At 37.0% G+C, this 26386-nt stretch overlaps 1 protein-coding gene across 5 annotated transcripts; it reads left to right on the top strand.

Moving 5' to 3' along the window:
* Nucleotides 1-10: 10 nt before the first annotated feature.
* Nucleotides 11-24467, top strand: RNF170 (ring finger protein 170). 5 transcript variants are annotated; one of them, XR_014616912.1, is made up of 9 exons: nucleotides 11-61; nucleotides 2615-2672; nucleotides 9347-9490; nucleotides 14540-14615; nucleotides 15922-16033; nucleotides 17081-17154; nucleotides 19003-19107; nucleotides 20818-21150; nucleotides 21577-24467. XR_014616912.1 is itself a non-coding variant. In XM_084225012.1 (8 exons), exons 3-8 carry the CDS (start codon nucleotides 9354-9356, stop codon nucleotides 21085-21087), a joined length of 771 nt encoding a protein of 256 aa, XP_084081138.1. In that variant the 5' UTR covers nucleotides 11-61; nucleotides 2615-2672; nucleotides 9347-9353; the 3' UTR covers nucleotides 21088-24467. The 5 variants fall into 5 exon arrangements, 4 of the variants coding, with proteins under 4 accessions (XP_084081138.1, XP_084081137.1, XP_084081140.1 ...); XM_084225012.1 differs by having other exon boundaries at nucleotides 15925-16033; nucleotides 20818-24467; XM_084225011.1 differs by having other exon boundaries at nucleotides 20818-24467.
* Nucleotides 24468-26386: the final 1919 nt, after the last annotated feature.

The raw sequence follows: 26386 nt of genomic DNA, 5'->3' as shown, positions 1-26386 counted from the left end.
GACCCGGCGCTGTCGGGGGGACGGGGCGGGGCCGCGAGGCCGGCGGCGAGCGGCGGCTGAGGTACCGCGGGGGGACGGGCGGGGCTGGAGCCGGAGCGGACCGGGCTGGGCTGTCCGCCCCTCGCAGCCGGCCAGGGGAAGCTGGGGAAGGTCAGAGAGACGCGAACCCCTCCGTTGCGTGCCCACCGGGGCACCTCGTACGCCGCCGGGCCCTCGGGTAGGAGGGGTCTGCAAATGCTTCCCCCGGCTCCGTGTGTGTATCTTGGCGCGGAGGAGCTGGTTAGGAGAGTGTCCGGCGGGGCTGGGAGCGGGGGTTTGTGAGGATGGTGTACCACAGGCGTTATCAATGTTGGTGTGTAATATGGCTTGGGTTCTGGGTGGAGTGGCCCCTACAAGGTTTTTCTCATTTTGGAGTAGAAAAATGACCTTTCACCCGCAGAATTCCTTCTGTTTGTGACAGGAGCAGTCCCTACAGAGTTTTCCTCCCTTTGGAGTAGGAAATGACCCTGCACTCACAGACATATCATAGTCTTAGTGTGGCTTGGCTTGTGTATGGAGCAACCTTGACGACGTTCTCCTCCGTTTTTGGAGAAGATAACAACGTTAGCTTCCTTTAAACAAAGCTCTGCTGTAGTAAATTTAATGAACAGGCAACCTACCAGTATCTGAAGGGGTTCTGCAGGGAAGTCAGAGAGAAACTCTTTGTTAGGAACTGTAGTGACAAGGAGTAATGGGTTTAAACTTAAAGAAGGGAAATTTAGCAGGAAGGAGTTTTTTACTGTCAAGGGTGTTGAGATGCTGAAACAAGTTGTCCAAGGAGGTTGTGGATGCCCCAACCCTGGCACTGTAAAAAGCCAGTTTGGATAAGACTTGAGCAACCTGGTGTAGTGAGAGGTGTCCCTGTCTGTGGCATGGGGATGTTGGGACTGGATGGTCTTTGAGGTTCTTTCCAATCTCTTAGCATTCTACAATTCTTTAAGTTACTTGCTTAGAACTAGTAGCAAGTGGTGGCTAGGGAGAAGGATGATTAGCTATTGAAATGGCCTGCCCAGGGAGGTGGTGGAGTCACCATCCCAATGGGTGTTCAAGGGAAGACTGGACATGACACTTGGTGTCATGGTGTGGTTGACAGGGAGGTGCTTAGTTTTAGATTGAACTTGATGAGCTCAGTGATTTTTCTAGCTTAGTTGGTTCTGTGTGATTCTTCAGATGATTGAGTTAAATTTTTATCTCAAAAACAAGGAGTCTGTCTGTGGCTAGGGTGCCCCTGCATCCTTGCTGTGCCCCAGCCAGAGAACTCTCCATCATGCTGCAAATGGGTCACCTGAGGAGTTTAAGCAACTCTTTCTCAGTAGCGTGTTGGATTTTGGACTAGTTGAAGTTTGCAATGAGAGTATGTGGCATCATGATAAGTTCTGCAGTTCCCTATCAGTTAACAACGGGCCTGACATGCAGTGACATGGAGTAGCAGGCACAAAGCTCTGATAACAGTGGAGGGTTGTATAAACAGGAAGGGTCACAGATGCGGAAACTGTCACTATTTTCCATGTTTTCTCAGACTTTTTCCATTTAATGAATTAGTAACAGGGACAAAAGCTGAGTGCTCCCTTTATGTGAGCTTCTTTTGAACTCAAGAGTATTGTTGGAGCTATGAAAATTTTCAAGTTTTCCCAGGAAAGTTCTTTCTTACTGATCTCATTGTATAATCTGCTCTATAAGTTATTAATCAAATCTTCATTTAAAGGTAACTTTCAGTTTCAGAATGAATTTAAAGTCTTAGAAAACTGCACAACTACCGTTCCAAGTTTTAATGTGTGCTTTAAGCAACACACTTGGTACTTTTGACAAACAATGCTTTCACAGGTACATTGCACAGTTTAATGTTTTCTATCATATCTTCCTCTGTGTCTCATTTCCCACTCTGCTTTGCCTGTTGCCACGAGGTGTAGCTTGTATTTTGTTGACACAAACAAATACAGTGTTGCTTTTTTTGCCTTGCTCTCTATTTTAGATATGAGGTTGTATATGGAGGTAGCGCTTTCTACAGCAAGGAATTCTTGGGCACTTTTCCTAAGAGAGATCTGAAGCCTCCTCATGCTTAGCTGAAGTACTACCATATTCCAGTAAACATTATTATAATGAAGTGACAATATTTTCTTTTTCTTCCTGCCTGACCAGGGAAGTCAGGTATCCAAGCTGAAGACATTAGCAGGCTCTTACTCATGCTCCTATCTGCATATGAATTCAGTTCCACCCTCTGGTTTGTTTAGAACTCTATACCTTTCAGTATGTTTTTGCCTTTCAAAGTGGTGGAAAACTTTGTTGGGAACTGTTCTACACAAGTCACACATCACCCAGGCAGATATTCAGAATAGTAATGCTAAACAGGCCATTGAATTTGTCTTCTTGCTTCAAGCCATCCATGTGGTTTTGGACTCAGGAGAAAAATTATTGGAGATTTTTTTTTCCCAGTAGAATGGTATATTAATTTTGGATTATTTTCCCTCACAGCCTTGCACCTTTTCCAGCTGCATTACTTTTAATTTGCAAAGCATGTTTCCGTCAGCAAAAGTAGAATATCTACTTTCTTTTTTCTTCTTTTTTTTCTCTTTAGGAAAAAATGTGCCTCAGAGACTGCTGACCTCAGACCCTGCAGAAACCTGCTTTATCAGGCAAGTGCCTCAGTTTGTCAGTTCATAACATATACTCAACAAAATCTCTTTTTGCCTACTGAAATTGCCCTCTTCTCTCTCTTGGCAAGAGTGTTCAGGCCTTTTCCATTCTCTTTTGCAAAGGGTATGCATACACTTGAATGTAGTCAGCACAGTTCTGAAAGCAAAGGTGGTTCATGGTGAGCATATAACTGAATATTGGCTGTATCTACCGTTTGGCTGTATTTCTTGTACCAGCTGAACTGATTTGTAAACCCAAAGTTGATGCAAACTCATAATAATGATGCATTAACAGACTGCATGAAATTCTAATAGGGTAATCCCATGTTAGTTTTAACAGCCTTGTCACAGAATATATCTCACCAATTTATATGTTGCTGCATTAGACTTTTTAAAATTTCCATTAGTAAATGTGCCCTTTGCATTTTCTCCCACTGATTTTTATAATGTAGGGATATACTTAGTACTAGAGATTTTTGTTGGTGCTTTGTTCAAGTAAGACTCTGCTCACAAAAATGAAACACTAATAAATCCTGTTTCCTCAGAAACACTTTTTCTAAGTACACCATCAATCATTTCCATTATTTCTGTTCTATAAAGTTATATTTGCCTATACCGCTTCTTCAAAGCCTGCTGTTGTTAATTGTTTCTGAATGCAGTCTGGGCATATCTTTGGACTCTTACAGAAAGAGTGCATAAATAACTGTAGGATTCAGTTTGCTGAGTCAAGTCCATTCACAAAGTCCCATTGTCAACGACAGAGGAGGACCATGACCTGGTAGTACACTGGAGCAGAAAGTAATTAGATAGCTTCTGATGAGACAGGTCTCAATTTTTGCCCTACATATAAGAGCTTGTCTTTATTTTGGGAATTTTTGCCTGTTTTTCTCTTAAATAAAATGTGCTAAATTTATGCCTATAGATGTTTCAACAAAAGCTAATATATGTTCAGGGGGTGGATTACAGAATAAGTATGTTCTATTTTAGTATGCTTAAATTCTTAAAAGTTTTTTTGTGTTGTCTAAAACAGGTTAATCTTATTAAAAACTTTTTGATACAAATGAAACCAATTTTTTGTTTGTTTCTCTTATATAGAAGAAAAGTTTTAGGGGTTTAGGGGCCTTTTTATTCTTCAGAAAGTGTGACTTCTGGTCTTTGACTAGTTGGAGATAAATTAGCTTATCCTTGAAAACACACAACCTCTACAAATTAAGCAGATTTTTCAAAGAGTGGGGACGATGCTTTTGCTAATAAAAGGCAAAGGGAATTGCATGTTCTGCCTTGCATGCTGGCCCACCATCACTTTATAATTAACTTATAATGGTTTCAGGAACTGATAGTGGCTGTACTGCATGAAGAGAAAAACACTCAAAATAAAACTGAAATAAATGAAAGCCCAAAACTCAATTTTTGTCATCCAGTTCACTCCCAGCCCATTCCATAAAGGACACATTACCAAATTACCAAGTTATCCAAATTACCTTTCAGATGTGGAGCAAATTGTACCATGCTCACAAAGTCACTACAATAAGGTTAATAACTTCTATCTCACATCAGTATTGCTTGTGTGTTACCTCATTTTTTCCTTCTCAGACATCAAGAGAGCCTCTTATTTCTTTTTCATTGTGCTTTCACATTCCTTTGGTAGTAGGTCCTAAAAATCTCTGTGGTTTTAAGAGTGTATTATCATATGGCACTTCCCTGATAAACTCAGAAAAGTTCAAATACTTCAGAAAACTATGGGAAAAATTCTGGCTTTGGATAGCTGACATCTGTTTAACATATCATGGTAAAGACTGGATTGTTTTTCATGTCTTTATGAGTCATGGCATAGGGTATTGTTGTAGCTGTGCTTTATGTTGAGCATTGAAAGTCCTAATAATACTTTTCAGATCTGAAAAATTAAGAAATAATACATCCACACTAGTGTATGTCTTCATTCCCTCACACTTCAATGTCTTCTGTATGAATTTCCGAGAATAAAAGCTATTGTACTAGCAATATTGCTCATTATAGTTCTCTTAGTTCTCTTTTTGTTTTTTTTTTTTTTCTTAAATCTGCATGCATTGTTCATACATAACCACAGAGGGGAAAATGTAACTTTACAAACATCTGTAGACTCCAATTTGAAATGTAAAAAAAAATTAGTGTTACCTTCTGTCAGTGATCTCTCTGAGAAAAACTGGTAATAAACAAGGTGGTTCTCTGTACGGATGATTAATTAAGGACAGATTTGCAAAGAAAATGGTATGATTTTACAAACAGTAAATTGCATTCCTTTATATTGCAAAACCTTTTGTGGACAATTTACTCTGAGGTTGTTTATACTCTCTAGCCATCAAGAACCCTCATAGAAACGAACCGGATCCCAGTCTACTGGGATGCAATGTCAAGCTGTAACTTAGCTAGCCCAAATGGAATGTAGGAGTAACTCCTTGTCTTTTCCCCCCTTTTCTATGTTGTTTACTTGAAGCAACTTCCAGTAGTCTAAAGATGAAATAAATCTGGAATTTAAGATTTTGGCTTTGGTGGTGTTGTTTTTGAAACAGGAAAAAGACCCAGCATTTTTGTCAGTTTTCAAAATGTTGCAATTGATATTTTTAAAATTCTGAAGTTAACTGTATAAATTCCAGTTTTGATGTGAGTATTATTAGATGTTGCTTGGTTTTCATCCTCTCAGGGTGGAGTTATGCTTGCATTTAAGAAAGCCATCCTTGTGAAATGACTAAAAAGAGAAAAATTCCTAAGTATAACCAAAAATCGTTTATCAGAATTTAATCTATTTTCAATTACTGCCTTTTTCCCCCTGAAATAATCTTATACAGTTGGTACTTTTCTCAGAGCTAGTGCAGACAGGAATTAATCTATTGTATTTAAGAATAGAAACAGAGCAATAGAAATAATTCAAATCTTCTTTGCAATTTTAGAAAGAAACAAGGCAGCATAAACCAACAGAAAAGAAAGAAAGAAAACCTTTAAAGTAATTTAATGTCTGAAAAGCCTGTGATATAGAACCCAGATCTGAAAATAATTATATGAGGAAAAGGTTGATGAAATGCTGTCATTTTTTTCATAACTGGAAAAAGGTAATGGATGGAATTTAGTAAGAGCCATACTAACTCACTCTTGAATTGCATCAAATTATTAACAGTGACTATTTTAGGAGTGGTTACATATATGTAATAAAGTCTGGTTCTGGAAGGTTTCTCTGACACACTCTTGGTCTTTATCAAGGCATGCTGTCTCCAAAGACTGAATCTTCAGTACATTATTTAAATCTCCTATAGCTTGCTTCTTAGTTGCACCAGCTGAAAGAGCAATTGCTGAACACAGGCACTGTGAGGTGAGATTTCTTAGAAGTTATTTTTAGTTATCTAGCCTATCATATAGTCAAACCACTGCAGATCACTCTTTGCTGTAGAAGCACTTGAAGAAACATGAACTGCAGGCCTCCAGTTCTGGGTATTTTGTTTGAAAACATTCCAGATAGCCTTGAAATCACAAATTCCTTCCTCCTCCAGTCAGACATTTTTTCTATGAGTGTATTTTAACATTTTCTTTGTAGACACTGCTTTTTTAAACATTCTGTCTTAGAGATAGGAGGAGGAGATTGTTACTGTCTCTACTGAGACATGAATTCAGAGAAAGTATGTATTGGTTCTTTTGAAGTGATACCCTTCTCTTTTGTAGTACCTAGTCTACACAAGTCTTATCAGCTCTCCTGGGCAATAATCTTATTGAGATCAATTGTTGGAAGTAATTGAAAAGTATTGGTGGAAGTAATAAGAAAAATATACACAGCACTTGTTGGCTGTCCAGAAACAGCAAGTAAATTAAAATATGAACAACAGGGGCATTAAGCATTGATAGTTTGTCTTCTCTAGAATTCAGTGATAGAAGCAGCTGGGAATGAGACTGAGGCAGGTTCTACTCCCCCTCTATATAGTCTTTGAAATATTGATACATAAGTGAAGGCAAAGGGTGTCAGGGTGTTTACGCGGAGAGAAAGGCTGTGCAATAATTTTTCTTGTACACTATGCTTATGTCAGAAAGGTTCTTAGGAAAGTCATATATGTTTCAAAATGAAGGGCTGAAGTAGATATGAGTGGCATTATGTGCAAGAAGGAAGAGAAAGTGAGGATCTGTGTTATTTCGTTTTCATGTTCTGATGCTAACTTTGGCACCTTATTTTGGTATTTCAAGAAAGGTGGGTGAGCAGAAATTAAGGCAAGCAGATGCAGTGAGTGCTACTGATGGTAGGCAGATCAGAATTTGGTGTGTTGTTGCAAGGAGCATACAGAGAGGGAAAAGAAGGGCAGTATACGTCTTGAAGGTTGGTGAGGGAAACTGATTTAAATTGGTGTGATATTGATAATCTTTGTGTTGTTTTCAAAGTGCGTCATGCAGGCAGTGACAGAGGAAGTTCAGGCGTTAATGTAAGAAGTGCTTGCCTTCCAAAGGTACAGTTAAATCATCTGTATGTCTCTGACACAATAGGCCTTTCTGAAAAAAACCCCATGTAATACTTAATGGGCTGTAGTTGTCATTGGCATGTTGGTGTATTCTAACAGAACTAATGTGGAATAAGGGAGGAATTATACCAGTTCCTTGGCATTTACTTGTGATTTTGTTCTAAGTGGTCAACCCAGAAAAAACAGTAGGACACAGCAAAAATTAGTTGACTGATAATGATTCTTAAGGAGGAAAAACATAGAAATTGAAGATGTCAGCATGCACAGTTGTGGAAAATGTCTGTCTGAGAATGATGCAGTGTAAGAAAGAGAAGCTTCTTTAGGACAGGATATGCAAAGAACTTAAGTATACTATACAGGCAGGTAATGTTGAGCTAGGAAGGCATCACAGCGCACCTGCCAGTCCAGATCCTCAGCACCAGGGAACCACTGCTCAGAAAAATTTCACAACATCTTAGGCTCATGGCTTTAGCTATAGGAATGTAATTGTGTAACTAGCTATGCAGAGAAATGCTTTAACTCCTTTCCACAAAGATCTGGTCTTTTATTCATTAGGATATATGAAACATGTGTAAACATTGACCTACTTTAAACATGCCTTTCTATGAGTCACTGGTGTTCCACCTTTGAAAGAAGTTACTCTTTCCAAACACTGTGACACGGTTGCTTGTTGAAAAGGAAATGATTGACTATAGTTACAGAAATAATAGTTTCAGTACAGATTGGCACACTCAGGATAATTTAGTTTATTCTTTCTCTTCATATATGCTTCATTATTCCATTTTAGTTTTCACAGTGAAAGCCCAAAAATACAGCAATTAATGAACTCTTCCCTTGCTCTCCCCAAGTTTGCTCTGCTCTTATGGTACTTAATTATAACCACTCACACTTCTGAACAATACTCTTAGAATGTATCAACTTCTCTTGTGTTCCTGCTACAGAAGGCAGCTCCCACAAACATAAGGAAGCTTGAAAAAAGCTCCACTGCTTATACTAGAAAAAATGTGGAGGGTGAGAGTAGCTGTCTTAGGGAAAAGACTATGCTTTTTTATTAGCAATAGACTGATATGCTGAAATTTTGCCAGGGAAGTCATTATAGGTATCCACTAAAATTCTGATGACTTGTACTCCATTTCAGTTTTGCAATTAATTCAGGGCCAGAGGGTGTTTGGTAATATTTTCTTGACAGCGAGGTTTAAATTAAAAATGACACATGAGCTGTGAAGTGTAGTGAAGCACTGATGAAAGCTTGCAGGCTGGACTAGGAAACAGAAAAAGATACCAGTCTTACCTGCCTTCAGAAACCAATACTGGGATTTTATGTCAGCTTCATGGAAATTACTTCAATTGTGTATGGACAGAGCTTCAGTATGACTTTTCATGTCATTTGACAGAGTTAGCTTCACTGTTCTGATTTCGTAATATTCATAGCCACAGCTCATTTCACTTCCTGATTGCAATGGCAATGATTCAGCAGTGGGTTGGAAACTATTTTATTTCCCATGTCTCCAGCTGTGGGTTAGTGCTGTAGGTTAATAAATGTTAGTCTTAGTCATGGATGGCTACAAAAGCGAAACAAATATAAAACAAGTGAGTCTAACTAAGGAAGCCTGATAATCCTATTTTTCTTTCAAGTTTTCCCCATGTTTCTAGCTAAATGTTGGTAATGCACAGAAAACGGAAATGAAGTTTAAAACGTATTGGGTGATTCCTGCGTATCGAAATGAGCATTTAACACTAAAACCAGAATGACCTTGTTTCTTCATTCATGTAAATGGTGAAAGTTAAGTTTCTGTGTTGGCTTAGCCTACCAGGAATGATGTGGTGCATAATACCTAAAATTCTTGATAATGCAGAGTAATTGAAAATTTTTATCAATAGACAGTCCTTAGAATATGGCCAGCTCAGTAATTACCTATTCCTATGCAATTTATCTTATAAAGATTTCAAGGTAAGCTATCTGACTATTTTTTTTTTTAATCTTTAAATCCTAACACATTAATTTAAGATTTGCTACTGCATAAGACCTCTACAGCAAACTCAGTGTTTATTAAAAATGGATACATTTCTTCTTTTTGTACTCTTTTCTCCCAACAATGACTATTCTGTTCACATATTGTTTGTAACTGTGTTTAAAATGTCTGTGCACATATGTTTTAATATATGTATGTATATATATATCTATTTCTTTTTGCATTTTAGAGCTGTGATGGCCAGTCACCAGGCAGAAGTTCAGAGTTTGAAGCTAGATAATGATTCAGTTATAGAAGGAGTAAGTGACCAGGTACTGGTGGCAGTTGTGCTCAGTTTCACTTTCATTGCTGCTCTGGTATATACGCTTTTAAGGTGAGAATGTGTTGAGAGGAATTATTCATTTTTTATAAAAACCCTAATTTTCTTGACAATTTCATGCATTCGTACATAAAAACTGTGATTTTTGTGACAGTAAGGAAGTGGTTGTTTGTTTGCTTACTATGTTTAACTAATTGCTTGGTACAGCTAAAATCAAAAGTGGAATTTAACTCTTCCATATCTTCAGATAATCAAACTGAGTAGTGTTCATCACTCATTAAGACTGAAAATGGTTAAATTCACAGTCTGTATGGCTGCTGTGTTGTATTTGGTTAAAAAGTTCAGATTTGTCAATGATTCCAAGATTAAAATTGAATATATTCCTCCAATGTATGTTCTAACTGAAGTCTTCTTCCAAGAAAACAAACAAACAACAACCCAAATCCAAATAAATTGACTAATATTTTTTTTTTTTCAAATGAGTATGCTGTACAACAGTGGACTGCAATGTGCACTCCATACAGGAAAATGTTAAGTTCAGAACTCAGTAACTTTAATGATCAAGTCACCAAAGCTTATTTTTATTTTCAGAGTTTTTCTTTGCATCCTAACAAACATCTTAGCCTATGTGTTTTGGGAAAATAAGTCTGAGCTTCAGATTGGCTTATTATTTTATTTTATTTTATTTTATTTTATTTTATTTTATTTTATTTTATTTTATTTTATTTTATTTTATTTTATTTTATTTTATTTTATTTTATTTTATTTTATTTTATTTTATTTTATTTTATTTTATTTTATTTTATTTTATTTTATTTTATTGATGTGTGTAAACCTCTGAACACAGAACAGTTTTCAGAACCAAGGGAATTCAGTTTTAGTGACACAATGGCATCATGGAACTTGAACATGATATGTCTATGTGAGAAATATTGCCGAGGTAGAGTTACTTGAGAGCAAGCTACTAAATACGCTGTAAGTGGAAAAACTTGGTTGGACTGCAAGGCAGTGCTGCTGTTCAGGACCAGGGAATCACAAAGGAATCTTAAGAAAGGCGTTCCCTTCACCTTGCCTTTTTTTTTGCTGAAGCTGTTTCAGTTACGCAGATTGCTTTAATACTGCCTCTTTTTTATCTGCTCTGTTATGATTTCTCTATCCTTCATATTGACACTTTTGGCAGTTGTGACTTGAATTTTAAGTGTTTAGTTTAAAAGTTAACACTTTATTTTTGAACTCTAGAAAGGCAAGTAAGAAATATTAAAGAAAAAGTACATGGAACAAGGGTCAGGAGCTGACAAGAGTAGCAGGAGTTCAGTCAGAATTAAGTTCAGGGAGATAATGCTTCAATAATGAAGAGTTACTTAGGGAGGAAGGTAAGGCTAGTTATCAACTGCAGTGTAATGAGGTAGGTAAAAAGATTGAGTCTTGCTACATGCCTTGATAGTTTATTTTCTGGAGGGGCAAACAAACTGAGAACACAAAGCTTCCAGACTTTGGAGGTCTGCATTGCATGATTTGTGACCAGGGCCAGGACTTGAGTAAACACATGAAGCTGAGTCAGAGGAGATTTAGGTTAAAATACCAGAAAAAAGTTTTTCACCCAGAATATGGTTGAACAGACTCCCCAGGGAAGTCCCAGCACCAGCCTGATAGACTAGAAGATGTGTTTGGGCAATAACTCTCAGCCTAATAGACTAGAAGATGTGTTTGGGCAATAACTCTCAGCCATATGTGTCCTGAGGTGTCCATGTAGGACCAGGAGTTGAACTCAATCATCCTGATGGGTCCCTTCCAACTCAGCATATTCTGTGACTGTGATTCTATGACTGACGATTGAAAGTCTTACCAGTATCCTCTTAGCTCCCTGCTCTGCCTTCTGTTACCTTTTAAAATTGTCTGTATTCTGTTGCACTCTTCATCTATCTCCTTTGTATTGTTGCCCTCAAAATCTGCATAGTATGCTAGAAAATCTGTTCAGTACAAAAATCATAGCACTTTTAATTTATTTAGCACAGAGAGGGAAGTGAGGAAGAAAAAGAGTATTTTCTTTTTCTCCTCTAGTTACCTTAGACAGTGCAATGGCTTTTGTGTTGCTTATATGGTGTTCATTACCCTAGTTTTTTCTTTGCCTTTCATGCTTCTGTATCAACAGAACTGAAATACTATGTTGGGTAGGAACAGGTCACAGGTAAGTATACAGGAAAGAAAGCTTGCAAAGTGATGAGTAGTTGCAGGAGCTGAATCAAAAGGGAAATGAGCAGCAAGGAGTACATGTTGCCATAGATTTTAGGGGGCAGAAGCAGAATATAGAGAGAACTGTTAAGGGATATAATTGTTGTACTTGTTTCCAGGTGAAAGAACTCAATGAAGCATCACATCAAGGCTTCATTCATGCTTCTGGCGGAGAAACTTACAAGCCATAATTAACATTTGTAACAAGTTGCAGATGTGTAGTTCAGGCACTATATGATACTTTTGTGAAGCCTGTATGCTTTTGAGTTATAAATTTTGATAAAATGAAGCCAGATTTTTTCCATCATGTTTTAAACTGGTGAGTAGGTTGTCACATTAGAAATGAGATTGTGAAAATTCAGTGTATTCAGCAAATTAAAGGAAGCCTGATCCTTTAATTGCCTACAAGGGATTTGTCCTAGATGACTTAACTGTCTCATCCTTATGGGTCTACAGATTTTGATTTTTTAATCTAATTTTTCTGTCCATCATACAGTTTGATTATAAGATCAAGTCACTATTTTCAGCAGAAGTGAGATCTTAGTCCTTGGAAATTAACAGTGTCCACCACTGCACAGTGATGCGTTAGTCCCCTTAAGTACTGTCCCTCAATTTCCTTATGTGAGACTGCACACTGAATGAGTCTTCTTCCTTCCAATAATAATAGTTTGGTGGGGCCCTCTGTGATACGTAATACAATCTTTCCACATCATGGGACCTTTTTCCTCAAGTTTTGGCATGCTAGCAGTCAGAAATAGGGAAATAACAGGCCTTTGCATCTAACTTTATTTCTTTCTGGCTTGTGCTTGATAACATGGCACTGTATTGGTTTTCATTTATTTCAGTTATCTTCTTACATTAATTGCATGACAGAAGTTATGAATTTGATATGTCTTGAGCTCTGCTTGTCCCTTCCTGAACATTGCATGGTTTTCAACTACATCACCATCTTATGCATAAGTGATAGTAGATGCTGTACCCCTGCAGCTCTGCAAATGCTGTCATGATTTCAGCATAGTGTGTTATACCAGGGTAAGGTCATATAAATAAACACTTGCAGTAGCAAATTTACTACTGCTAATTTAGTTGTTTATGGAGGAATCAGAATAAACTGTCTTACAATTCATGCCTTACGCTTGTGTATGAATCGAATTGGACTTCAATATATATCAGATATTCTGGCAAACTGAATATGTAAAGTATGTTAATTTTGTAGCATCTAAACAGAAAAAATACTTCTACACATATAACATGTATGACCGACAATATCCACAAAATCTGATTCATGGAGACCAAAGGTGCATAAGAAGGGTTTTAATATAGGCTTTCTATCATTTAACTTTCATATGTCACCCATATTAGTATTAAATAAATTTTCTTTTTACAGATAGCCATGTAAATATTAGCATGAAAAACATGGGACTTGTCTATTTCTGTTTGAAAAAAGAATGAGGCAGACGAAATGTTAACATTTTAGCAATAATGCAATAAACATTTTAGCAATAATGCAATATTACTATTGCCCACGTTAACTGAATGAAAATATTGCAGAAGCTTCTAGAGCCATTGAGGAAATTATATAATATCACTGCAACCAGAAAATGTCCTGAAAGTTCAGCCTGTCCAGCCCTCATCTCTGACAGAGGATCAGCTTACCTCAATATCCCTGGAAGCATTGCAACCTGTTTTTTGATTTAACTTTTAGTCAGGGATGGATCAAAATAGCCAAGGAGGTAATCTTGTCTGATTTTGTACATTATATAGTTAGAAATGTGTTTCCACAAGCCTTAGATAACTATGGGAAATAATTGCTCATATCTATAGAATGAAAGACTTATCCTGTCCCCCTTTTTACTCCATGAACAGTCTTCTATATAAGCTGACATTTCTTAAGTCTTTAATGTATAAAAAACCTGGGCAGTAGTTCTTATTCTCTTCTGAACTTTCTCCAACTTCTGTCTATATGTTTCTATGCATTTAGCCCAAAATGGAGAACAGAATCCAGCTGAGACCTCAAGAGTGCTGAGCAGAATGTATCATCGTTGAAATCCAAATGAATTAATAAAGCATAAAAATTCATATTCTATTGACTCATATTTATTGTAACTCAACACCTCTGATTGTTGTCAGCACATTTTTAATTTCAATTCCATCCCATTATGCTTTTGAATTTCAAATTTGTAATATATCCATCCTTCTTTCTTCAATGTGGTCCTTCCCAATGATTCCTCTTGGCATATCTAACCTGTAGTTTGCTTGCCTGTAGAATCTTTCTTTTTTTTAAAAAGAGTGATTTTAAAAGAGTGGTTTCTTTTTATATCCAGTCTGCTGATAGTTATATAAATTCAATATTCTAAATGTAAGTTTGTCTATCCTTTCTTATGCAAATGTCATGTAGCAGATAAAGTTGAAGTAATTAGGAGGTTTAAACTCTATGACTTAGGCAGTGAGTGAAAAACTAGTAATTTATTGAGTAATTTGTTGAGTAGACCAACAAATAAGAAACTAGCAATGGAGACAAAAATGAAAAATATTTCTGTGTCTTTAATTAAAAAACTTTTAAGCAACTTCATTTTTTGTAGGTTCAAGGCTTAATTTTTTCTGAGATTAAAATCTAATTCTAATGTGATTTAATGATTGGTTGTGGAGTCTCTGAAAAATTCTGCTACTGTACAGCTTTAAGTATGCAAAGTAACTTTAGGATCCAGAATAAATTCCAGTTTCCTTAATTATTTGTGTACTTCCTTTAAAATCCTTTATAGCAGGAAATAATGATTTTTTTTGCCCTTTGTTCAAGTTTCATATTTGTTTCAGTGAGTTATTTTTCAGTGGGATCACAGGGCTTTTTATTGCTTGTATTTCCTTTCACAGAAATGAACATCAGAACATACACCCAGAAAATCAAGAGCTAGTGCGAGCTCTTCGTCAGCAGCTTCAAACTGACCAGGTGCTGTACCAAGTGTTGGCATCATTCAGCTCTCTGATGTGGGGTACTGCAGGCTTCTCTGAGCTTCTGGAAGAAGATGATCTTGAAAGTTATAGGAGCTAACTTACTGTACAGAGGCATCCTTGAAATCCATCAAGTAGTGGGATAATGTAGCCTTTTTAAATGGATGCAATAAGTAATTAAAACTAAATTTTGGCTGGTTCTTTTTTCAAAGAAGTTTTTGCCACAAGGTGGAGTATGTTAGGTTATGCTCTGTGCTTCCTGGAATGTTGCTGGGAACTTCAGGATAAAGGAAAGGAAATCTGGAGTACAGTTTACTGATGCAGAACAAGGGTAGATGTTTAGACTGATAAGCAGTGTGTAGCAGAACAATGGCACAGCAACAGGAGCCAGGCAACAGAGTGACAGAGGAACTTTTTAGCCTTTAATCACAGGACAGAGAGTAGTGGTTTTAAACTGAAAGAAGCTAGGTTGAGATGGGATGTAAGGAAGAAATTCTTTTCTGTCAGGGTGGTGAGGCACTGGGAACAGGCTGCCCAGAGGAGTTATGGATGCCCCATCCCTGGAAATGTTCAAGGCAAGGTTAGATGGGGCTCTGAGCAGCCTGGTCTAGTGGAAGGTGTCCCTACCTATGGCAGGACAGTTGGAACTTAGTGATCTTTAAAGGCCCTTCCAGCTCAGACCATCCAATGATTCTATGACTGCATCCATTTTGAACAGGTAGAGTCTAGGCCATACTTTAGGAAAATATTGAAAAACAGTTTTTCATCATGGTACTTCTTGAAATAACGACAGTGCATATTTATATGGAAGACAAATATGGCAAACTGGGGAGAAAAACTGTTTCATGACAGTGACATACACAAGCTGATATCTGTGTTTGGGCTTGGAAACACTAAATGCTGCAACTGGTAAGCAACACAGTTCAGTTACCTGGCTCTGGACAGAACTACTCAGGATAATGAAGTAACAATATAGATCTGAGTTTGTTATTCATGTTCCAGCGTGTCTAATCTGACTCAGTGTGAAGGACCAAAGAGGTTCTTTCTTTGTGGTCTTTAGCTGGCTTGAAGCACACGCTTAACAGATGAAAGGAAAATAATGGTTCTGTCACAAGAACTTGCTTATTGAATCAATGCATTTAAGTATGTTTAATTTTTACTTTTAAATATATTTCTCATTTCATATAGTTCTGTGTTTGATAGTTTGACTTATAGTGAATGAATACCAATTTATTATTTTTTAGAACTCAGTAGACTTATATAAAATAGTATCTCCAACACTTTGTGTTTTCCTGCTGTTCCAGCAGGATGCTTCTGCTGGTGATCGGCATCGCTTCTATACAGATATGTCGTGTCCAGTCTGTTTGCAACAGGCTACGTTTCCTATAGAAACAAACTGTGGACATCTCTTCTGTGGTAAGCAAGAAAAGCTCCTAGCCCCAAAGTTAAAACCAGAACAGAAATACAAACTTTTGGCACTAGCTCAGGCATCCTAATTCAAAACTTTGTTTGCTTTTGGCTGTTTATCACTGCATCTGCAAAATAAATAATTTTTTATAAATAGTCAAGAAAATACATTTAGGAATAAACAATCACTTTAAGAGTGTGCTGATTTTTTTTATGCTATCAGGAATGAAACTGTTTTATTTTAAAATGTCGAAGAATATAATTTGTTTCCAGTTTAGTAAAAAACTGAAGATGTTGAAGAACATTTGGGAAGGTACCATATTAAAAAAACCTGTTTTAGAAAGAATAAAATATTCTTAATTCACAAAATATGTTTTCTTGGAATTTCTGCAGAATTATAAGTAAGTGCACAGTTGATTAAAGTGTTTGGTTTTGTGGGGTTTTTTGAGGCTATATTTATATACTGACACCCTATGTAGCATTTTCCTTCTTCTTCAGGTTCCCATTAGAATTCTTCCACTGCATTCATCTAGCTTTTTGAAGTGTATACCATAGTGTATACCATAGTGTATACCATAGTGTATACCATCCCCTGTTGTTTAAATGAAAAAACAAGCAAGTTTGGAAAACAGATAAAATACTTACATTTTTATATTTGTCTTCATCTGTTGAAACTGAAGATGATAAAGCCAAGTTTTTAGGATAAATTTTACATCTCTTGACATTTTTGTGCCATTTACATTTTAAACTGGCAAAAATTTTTATTATTTGCTTCTTCACTTAATGATTAAAAATTTGTTGTGTTTCCAGGAAATAATGCCTTAAAATTACTGATCCAGTTGAACCTATTCAGGATTTTTCTCATTAATAGCATTGAATTTGAAGTTCTTGGTATCTTCAGTGAATGCTGTACATAAAATTACATCAGAAACTGTAGATTTAACCTAACTTCTTATATACACTTTCTGTTCTTTCCCTTGCCGTGTCACGTTTTATTTCAGGCAATGCATTTTTCATCTCAGGAGTTTAAGTGTGTGTGTACCTTACTTTCACCAGGTTCCTGCATTATTGCCTACTGGAGGTATGGCTCATGGCTGGGTGCCATCCGCTGTCCGATCTGCAGACAGACGGTAATTTTTTAAATCATCAAGGACCCGTCAGTTTGGCTGTCAAGGATAGCCCGCCACAAGGCACTTACATGTGAGCTGCAATAGTGAGGTTGGCAGATAAAGAAGTCTGAGAAACTGAAAAAATACAGAGGGATATGTGAGACAGGAATAGTGGACATTAAGGTTTTCCGAACTTCTTGCTTTGGCTCCAAAAATTCAGATTGTTCTGCAACTCAAACATAAGTGAACTGCACTGATAACTCAGCTATTTTTCTGTAAAGAGTATATGAAAACAGCAAATTGTGAGATTTTAGCAATGATCCTTTCATGCTTTCCGTTGAGGATGTAATTAACTTCTTTTACCAAAATTTACATCTGAAAGGCTTGGCTGTTGTGGTAGACTGCCAGTAGCAGCACACTACTGGTTCCTGAGAAATACGCTCTCTCTTCCCTCTGTCCCTACCAAAAGACCTATCCATGTCAATTTCTTATTTTGGTCTCATTTTTAACTTGTATGTATTATTAATTTAATCTTTGTAGAGCAAGCATTGACTTACTTCCTACGCAACTTACTTACATTGTCAGTTTGAAATATGTTCCTGCAACTCATTAAGGCTTAGGATCTCTGAGTCTGATAGTGTATGTTTTAACAGAAGTACATGTTTATTTTAACAGTGCACAAACTACAGAGCTAGTAATTTCTAATGAATTATGTAACTCATGCCCTTGCCCTTCCATTATATCCTGCTTTGATTGTGTATATCAGCAGGACAAATGACTGTAAGGAGACAGTTGAAGGAAAGAAAAATAGATATGACTGGAAGAAGAATGAGTAGGTTTAGAGTGTAGCCAGTGAAGAAAAAGACACAGATAATAGGTGGGGAAGGTGGAAAAAGGGAAAATAAGTGATCTTCTTTATTGTCTTTCCTTATATATATATTTTCATTTACATTCTTTTGAGTACCATGTATATTAGGTGGCACTGTTTGCATGGTTATGTATTCATTTTAACCTTGATTTATAAATGGTGAAGAGAAAGATGTATACATAAACATGAATCATACAACAGGTTTGTGGCAGGACCAGAAGTTGAATGTAGATCTGTTCATGCTCTCGTTTCTGAGTGTGACTGCCACACAGATTTATATTTAGTCGCCAGGTACAGAGGAAGACTATAATAATTTAAAAGTACTATACCTTCCGTGTTTCCTATGATAATCTGCATTTTTTACCTGTACATTGCTTCCAAATAGAAGTCTCAAGTTTTCAGCAACTCCTATGCAGAAATATAATATACATAAGGTCATATTCACATATATCCTATTTCTCTGTTTGCATGAAAGTTAACCCAAGAACAGAGCAAAATTCTCTGTCCATATAAAATAGTTTGAGGTTAATATCTTTTTCTTAATTCATCTTGGTATGAAGATCCATATGCAAAACCATGAGCTTTGCTGCATGTTTGTTGTCATACAAGGCAGTCCTAAAAATAGGAAAATGAAGGCCTCGTTGATTGCTTTATTCTATTTTCAATTTAGAAAAGAAAATTAGATTCATTTGGTAAATTAGCTTTGTTCTCCAAATCATCTGTCCCACTTATGAAACATAAAGCATTTAGGTGCTTAGAAGCCTCTCTTAAAAGGAAGGGGTTTTTGTGCCTTTTTTTTAACAATCTCTTTAAAAATTAATATTCTGTAAGGAGCTGTAAGGAATTAATTAGTTACAATTTAATAGCAGTACCCATGCTAGTAATTTTCAGGTTATTCTTCTATTAACTATTCAACTAAACCAAAGTTGTTTTCTATATAGTTAACTAAAGATGACTGTTTTACATTTGCATGTGGGACATAATCTCCCTGCTGTGCCTAGGTAACACTGTTCTTACCACTCTTTGGTGAAGATCAGCAGGGTGCAGCCCAAGTGTTTCAAGATGTTAATGACTACAATCGAAGATTTTCAGGACAGCCCAGATCGGTAAGTTTTGGGTAGTTTTAGGTGGAAGTTAGTGGTGTCAGGAGAGTTTGAGAGCAATTTTTTTTGTAGTTTTGTTTTTTCCCCTTTCTTTTTTTTTTTTTTCCCTGGGACATGGATTTTTCTCTTCCTGATACTTAGGGCCTAGGCAACTTTTCTTTAGGAAATTCATGTTGAAATGGTTAGGCCAAACCCAAAATTATTTATTTGTCATTTATGAAAATGTATGGAAACTTACTTTTTTCTTGTAAGTGAGAATCTAATAAGTCTTGAGTTTTCGCAAGTGTTCATGTGTTAAGTTGGTTTTTAGATATGAGTCATTATTTTGAAAGGATCAATAATTAGTCAGTAAAAATACTTAATGAAATAAATTACATGCAAGGGAGAATATTCATTTCATTGGTCTTTTTTCACTGATTAGAAGAATATGAAGTTCTACTCTGTGCCTTTCTCCTCAGACAGCTGCACACTGTCTTGATTTTTTAGTTTTTTCCCTAATTTATATTACAGTCTTTTTTCTCCTCTCTGAGTGAAGAAAAAAAAGAATTCTGTAAATAGCTAAGAGGGGGGGTCAAAGTTCTACAAACGTTAGACGGTCAGCCTTGTGAGCCCATCTCCTGTGCGCATGTCCTGTTTCGCAAGGTGAAATGCACACACATGCATACTCGTAACCTCCCTGCTTGTCTTCATTTGTAATGGGATTTGGATATAGCAAAAAGACATTAGCAAGAAAAATGTACAGTACAAAGAGGCAGAAGAGGGAGGAGTATTTTTCTAAACCACAAAATGTATGGGTTTTGTCCAGAAGAGGTTGAAACTGTCTTTCAGGCTCCATTAGGCCTCTCTGCAAGCTGTGTCTAGTCCCCAGTAACCTGTCTGAGGTCATGCCAGAAATCTGCACTAAAGCCCTAATTGGACTAGATAAATTGTCTTTGATTTATACACAGTGTTACCACATACACACAAAATTTCTTTCGCAAAAACTTTTTCAGTTATGGCACTAGGTCATTTTAATGGAGTTTAACAGCTCTATGTATAAACTGTGTACCATAGAGGGGAGCCAGAATAAAAAAAGTTTTGAAGTTCACCCCTCCCTACTCGTCACAACAAAAACCTGAATATTTTCTTTTGAGCGGTCTCTTGCTAAGCTGGCAGAATCATAGTAGCAAAATGGAAAGGAGCCAGGAATGGATTCATTTAAAGGTTCTTTAGTTTACTTTGAAGCTTCATCCATCCTTTGGAAACCTGCGTGAATCACTGGTTATGCACCAGGAGAGGGGGTATTGTGTTTCTGAAAAACTGTAACCTATTCTACTTTACTGCTTAGGTTTTTTCTTGCAGTCCTGGTTTGTCTTACATTCTGATCAATATTTCACTCCAGTTAACCTGTTCGCTGTTTCTCACTTTCCAGTCATTTGTTTTCCTCTATTATTCATTGCTTTTCCTTCATAATAGATGCCAGTATATTTTCTCATGATGTATATTAAGTGTATGTTTTTCATTGTAGAATAACACAGTTTAAGTATTTCTTGAGAACATATATATTCTAATGACTTTCTACCTGGTAAAACTAAACTCATTAACTCTTCCTGGATTTTGTTTTAATTCCTATAAACTAACAGAATCTAAGATGTAATGAAGTAGTAGAAACTTCAGTTTAGCATGGATGAGTTGCTAAAGCAAAATACTTACTTTTAAATTCTTTTTTTATAGATTATGGAAAGAATTATGGATCTCCCCACTTTATTGCGACATGCTTTCAGGGAGATGTTTTCTGTAGGGGGTCTCTTCTGGATGTTTCGCATCAGGATATTCCTCTGCTTGATTGGAGCCTTGCTGTACCTGGCTTCGCCTCTGGATTTTCTTCCTGAAGCTCTGTTTGGAATTCTGGGGTTCTTGGATGATTTCTTTGTCATTTTTCTGCTGCTGATATATATCTCTATCATGTACAGAGAAGTGGTAACACAGCGTCTAAATAGATGAAATGGACAAAAGTGACCTAAAAGCAGAGTCAGTTGTGGAATGTTTTAAAAAGAAAACTATAACGTGAGTATGATATAGCAAGGTGCCTGTGTATGATTTCAATAGTAACAATTTCTTAGTTGGTTATGTTATACAAATATAAAGGGTTAGTATATGGTGATGCTTAACTGGAATCTTTAATTTGTGCATTACATATGCTTCATAAGGATGAGGTTAGTTTTATAGTGTTGTAATAAACCACCTTCATCTACTTCCACCTGATGAACAACTGTGTGTAATGAAAGCAGGAAACACTTTCTTTGGTGTGTTGTGGTTTGTGAAAAAGGAGTTCTAGCAAAGTACTTCAAACAATAAGCCCTTTGCATAATCTAGATATGTAAGAAAATTCAGAAATTCTTCACAGTACAGTTATCATGGTTAAATTGTTTGATGTCTCCCTGTTGTGGACTGGAGTTTTTGAAATAAAAATTTCATTTTTTGTCTCTGTAGAAGAAGAAACCCAAGGACCGCATTACAATTATCACCTTGCAGTTTGCTGTTGTCCATACGCTTCAGAAAAATAAGGATAATACCTTGGTATTGCTTGAACAGCACTATGTACAGTTGCATGCAATTTGTACCATTTTATTTTTATATTTGAGAATATATGCTCAGTATCTGCTCTACACTGAGAAACCAGTATTATGCACGTCACACTCATTAGTGCTCTATTTTTTTAAGTGAGAGCATAGTTTTTCTCTTCAGACTTTTTTATTTGGTAAGTATACATCTTTGAAGCAGAGGTTTTGTGCTGCTTTGGGTCAATGCAGTATGTCTGAAATGTGACTTTGCATTTCTATATATGCATTAAAACATTCTGCCAGTTTGAGAGGACACTCAAATTCCAAATAGTGGCTGAAAGAAAGAAGTCAGAACTGGATGTTTACAGTACGTGTACATGTACTTGTATGTGTACAGTGTAGATGTTTACCCAAATGTAAATTCTGCAATATATGTGTACTAAACAACGTAGACATTGGGGTGATTTTCAGTTGGCGTTTTCTTGTTTGGTTGGTTGTTTGATTTGGATGTCGATAGAAGAGGTTCTAAATACCTTGAAAAATAGTCTGTGATAAAGGACCATAAAAATATCTTGAAAGTGTTTTCAAAAATACCAGGGTATTAATTATCCTTAAAGCTGATTTTTTTTTTCCATGTAGAATCTGAGCATAGGCTATCATAGCTGTACAAGTAATTTGAAAATGTTTTCATTTTGAGCAGTGATTGTGACTATAAAGGTCCAGGATATGACAGATCATTGTACTTTTTAGCTAGAGGAATGATAATTGCAATTTAACTTCCTGAGTACTTGAAAGACAGTGAATAATAGGTGATTCTTTGTGTGTTTACATATATAGGTGAGACTTAAAATGAAAGGGACCTTTGCACCGCTTCTGTGTTTTCCCCTTGCAGGTGTCTTTCCACAGCTTCTAGCACTTAGGCATGTACAGGAAGATGATAGAGCTGAAACCTTAGGTGTCAGTCATTGAGGGTGCAGATTGTCCTTCAGTGTCAGTGTTGTAAATGACATTCATTTAAAACTAAATTCACCAATTCTTCATTTGAAAATTTAGTTTTGGAAATCCAAGGACATTTTACAAATGAACTGGAAAGCTAAACTTTTCTTTGTTGCTGTTTGTTAGACATGGGCAAGAAGAGAAAAGGGAAGTAAAATAAGATTTGGAGGAAAAGAGCGAGAGAGAAAAATTACATTATTGGAAGCACATGCTAGCTAACTTTTCTTGAGCATCTTGGTTGGGCATTTCGCCTTGTGTTGGCATTGCTAATGTATGGTGATGTTTTAGTGGCTACCTCAGTTAAAACTCTTTAAGGTGTTATTGAGTAAGGGTGAGATATTCATAAGCTGTTAGGTGCATTTACAAAGCAAAGATAGTAGTTTAGGATATTATGTAAGACAGGATTTCACAGTTTTGCAGTAAGTATTGTTTTTGCTTTTGGGGTTTTCTTTCTCAAGAAATCAAGCTGAAAACAAACCCCAAAATTTCTTTTTTGATTGAGTAAATTTAATACCTTCTTTTCTCCTGGAGTTTAAGTTGTAGGTCTGCTTAGAGAAGAGTGTGAACTGCTCTTGTAGAGTAATTAGAGTTTGTTCATGGAATTTGTTGATCTAGTGCTTCATCCATACTTTTACCCTATGATTATAATTTTCCCATGACTCTCTAAATCCAGAGTGGATATAGATGCACATGAAGCTGCTTACTGATTGGTTTTCTTTGAATTTCCTAATTCCATGCACTACTATGAAGTTCATGTGGAAATTCCGTATCCTATCTAAGGGGTCCTGTGTGTCTGAAATCATATACAAGCCACATCTGAAAGACTATATGAAGTTGCCTCATGTTCTTTTTCTTCAGTACATTTCTGATAGCCAGAAGGGTTTCACTCAGAGGCTTCTGCTTACTTTTGAGTATTGAGTAACATTGTAATCTTAAATTCAGCACATTAAATGCTTAACAGAATTACAACTGATCTTTTCAGCTATATGCGTGCTTGCCTGTGGATATTCTTTTTTGATCCTGCAAGCCAATGATCAACAGTATTATGACTTGTTTGGGCCTTTTTGTATAATGCAAAGATGCGTCTGTCCTGCAATGTCTGGCCACTGCTCCTTTCCACAAATCTGAAATAGCTATAAGTTAGCTATCTTGGGTGCTTGGCTTGAGCTTAACCTAAGCTCTAGAACTCCCAAGAAGCTGGAGATTAAAATATGAGCATGTAGTACTCCTGTACTGTGTGCTGCCAAGTTGTTCTGGCAGCAGTGTGAAAGGTAAGGGTTAGGGCTGAACACTGGCTTCAGAATGTGAAGGAAATATGGGATGCTGTTGCAGAGTGACTGCAAACATCGCTGTGGTTTTGTCTCCTGAGATGGGGCAGGCGTGTCGCTAAGGGGGAAAATTTAAAAAAGGAAAACTATAGCAGGAAGATGTATGGGGATAAAACACAGTTCTTAAAAGATCACATGGGCACCAAAAGCTGTGGGAAATATTTGATTGTTCTAGCAATATTAACAAAGAGGAAAACAAAAATTATACTTAATAGCTCTTACAAAATAACTTGTAGCATCTTGAGGCCTAACGATCATCGCCGTATGGAGCGATCCATTTCTGTACTATTTGTGTGCCACACCATTGATGTCTGTGAGGATCAGGCACAACAGTGTGGTTTGGGGATACAATTTTGGCGTAAGTTTCATAGAACTGTAGCAGTATGTTACACTAGATTTTTAAGACAAAAGAATTTAAAACTACTTATTGTTACTTTTAATGATAATAAATTGCTGTTAAAGAGATTCTCTTGAATTATTTTATTTTATTTTATTTTATTTTATTTTATTGACTATCTGGATGCAATATTGTTTTATTTCCCCTTTTTCCTCTTCCCTGCATTAAAGTTGTAAGTGTGGCGTCCCACCCTTGAGGGGAAGGGAGTACTCAAGGTTTGTAGGTGTCCATGGTCAAAAGGAATTACAAAAGTAGGAGAGTCCACAAAATCTTACAAGGTTCTCTTAGTAAATTACATACTTGGCATGGAAATTGGTATAAGTTAGAACCTTATCTCCTCTATGAACACATGGCAGTGGGTTTTGAACAGAGAGGTAAGGTGAAAGGGGAGAGAGAAAGACAAAATTAATTAAAGAGGGGAAAAAAGAAGAAAGGAGAGAGGGAAAGAGAGATCACCAGTCCTAACTCCAGCATTGACCCAGCTGGGGTGTCCTGGGGATGTCCACACATGTGGGCTTGGTTGGAATACCTCTTATAAATAAATCTCCCCATCTTGGAGATAAGTTTCTCACTTTCTATGCAAATTAGTAACCCTGTGCAGTCCATTCCTCTAGACTTTTCTGGAAATGGGTTGGGGATGGCTTTGGGGATCTCTGGTGGTTTCAGTCCCCTCTTACAATCCATGCCCACTTCTCAGTCTCATCCCTGCATTTATGCTGTGTTGTGCTCATCTCCAGGAGCCAGAACCAGGATGTTTGTCCCAGAAATGTGCTGCCCTGCCTCCTTTTGGCCTCTTCTCCAGCCACATCCTGTTCTTTCTCAGTGTATTATTACCAACAATTCTTGGCTGTTATCACCAACAATCCATGGCTGGTTCCATCAGGCTATCGGTGTTTGACACAAACACATTCGCCCTCTTTTCTCATAGGATTCTACAGGCAGTAACTTTTCTGCAGTTGTGATCTATTTTTGTTGTGGTGTCTGTGGTCAGGATGTTTAGAGATAACTCAGTGTTTTTCGTCTTTATGATTGCCATAATAAAGATTATAAAATTTCTAAGATCTTAGTCCCAAAAGCGTCGTGTTACATCAGATGTCCTTCACTAGCAGTCCAACCTGTTCCATCAGCTCCATGAGCACTAAAGTTTGAGGCTGATAAACCAGTACCGATGATCAGTTAGCACCTTCACATAACACTCCTCAAGAAAACAAAAGCATAAAGCCAGGTGTATGAGAATGTAAGCAAACAGAAAATAGTCTCTGTAAGTTTACAGGAAGGATGAAGATTGGGCTTGGAAGAAATGGATGTACCTTCTCTGTGCTGCAGTCCTGAGCTTTTATTAATTCATGTCATGAGAGGCAAAAGCATTAAGGGGTTGGCTGGAAGGGATATGCAGGGCTAAGGTGGAACTGTTGCAGTATATAAGTGAATCATCAACATTTGTTTTGTGATCTTCATTTTGGTCCTTACAGAGAGCAGTAAGAAAGTAGGAGGGGAATGAACAAAACAGCCAAATCCTGCAAGGAAAAGAGAAATGAAACTAGAGCAGCTTCAGGTCACATTGGTCAGATGCTGAAGACCATAGATGGGGTGAAAACATAAACTGTCCTAAGCTAGCAAACTCATGAGGCATTAAACTGATTACCATGACCCATAATAGCGACTATGTCAGACAAGCACCAAGTCCTGGCAACTAGATGGTGGTGAAGAAGACAGGAAGACAATATAATATGACCTTCTGCTCTGGAGAAGGACACATCCCATGGAATGATGGGAAGCCTATCCCTGAAAAAGGTGGTTTACTAAGTAGAACTTGACTGCCCTGTATGAAGTGTGGATTCTTTTCAGGTTTTGCTTTATCCCCATCTTGGTAAAAGAAGAAATCAGTTTCCAGAATGAAGGCATCAGGAAGACATGATCCATTCTGCTAAGAAATGTTTTAACAAGTCATAGTTGGGAAGTCCAGTGCCAAGTTGGGCCAAGTCTTTTGTTAACTTTGTAGCCTGCTTTGGTACACA

The sequence above is a fragment of the Fringilla coelebs genome (genome assembly GCF_963513975.1).
Source record: "Fringilla coelebs genome assembly, chromosome: Z".
Classification (NCBI taxonomy): domain Eukaryota; kingdom Metazoa; phylum Chordata; class Aves; order Passeriformes; family Fringillidae; genus Fringilla; species Fringilla coelebs.
The sequence above is the reverse complement of the archived record's forward strand: the minus strand, read 5'-3'. Positions and strand labels throughout refer to the sequence as shown.

What these genes read in the sequence shown, in the direction of transcription:
- RNF170 (XM_084225011.1), top strand. Translation starts at nt 9,354, where the DNA reads ATGGCCAGTCACCAGGCAGAAGTTCAGAGTTTGAAGCTAGATAATGAT. An exon ending in CTGGTATATACGCTTTTAAG is followed by an intron (nt 9,491 to 14,539) that starts GTGAGAATGTGT and finishes TTCCTTTCACAG; the next exon opens with AAATGAACATCAGAACATAC. An exon ending in TTTCAGGACAGCCCAGATCG is followed by an intron (nt 19,108 to 20,817) that starts GTAAGTTTTGGG and finishes CTTTTTTTATAG; the next exon opens with ATTATGGAAAGAATTATGGA.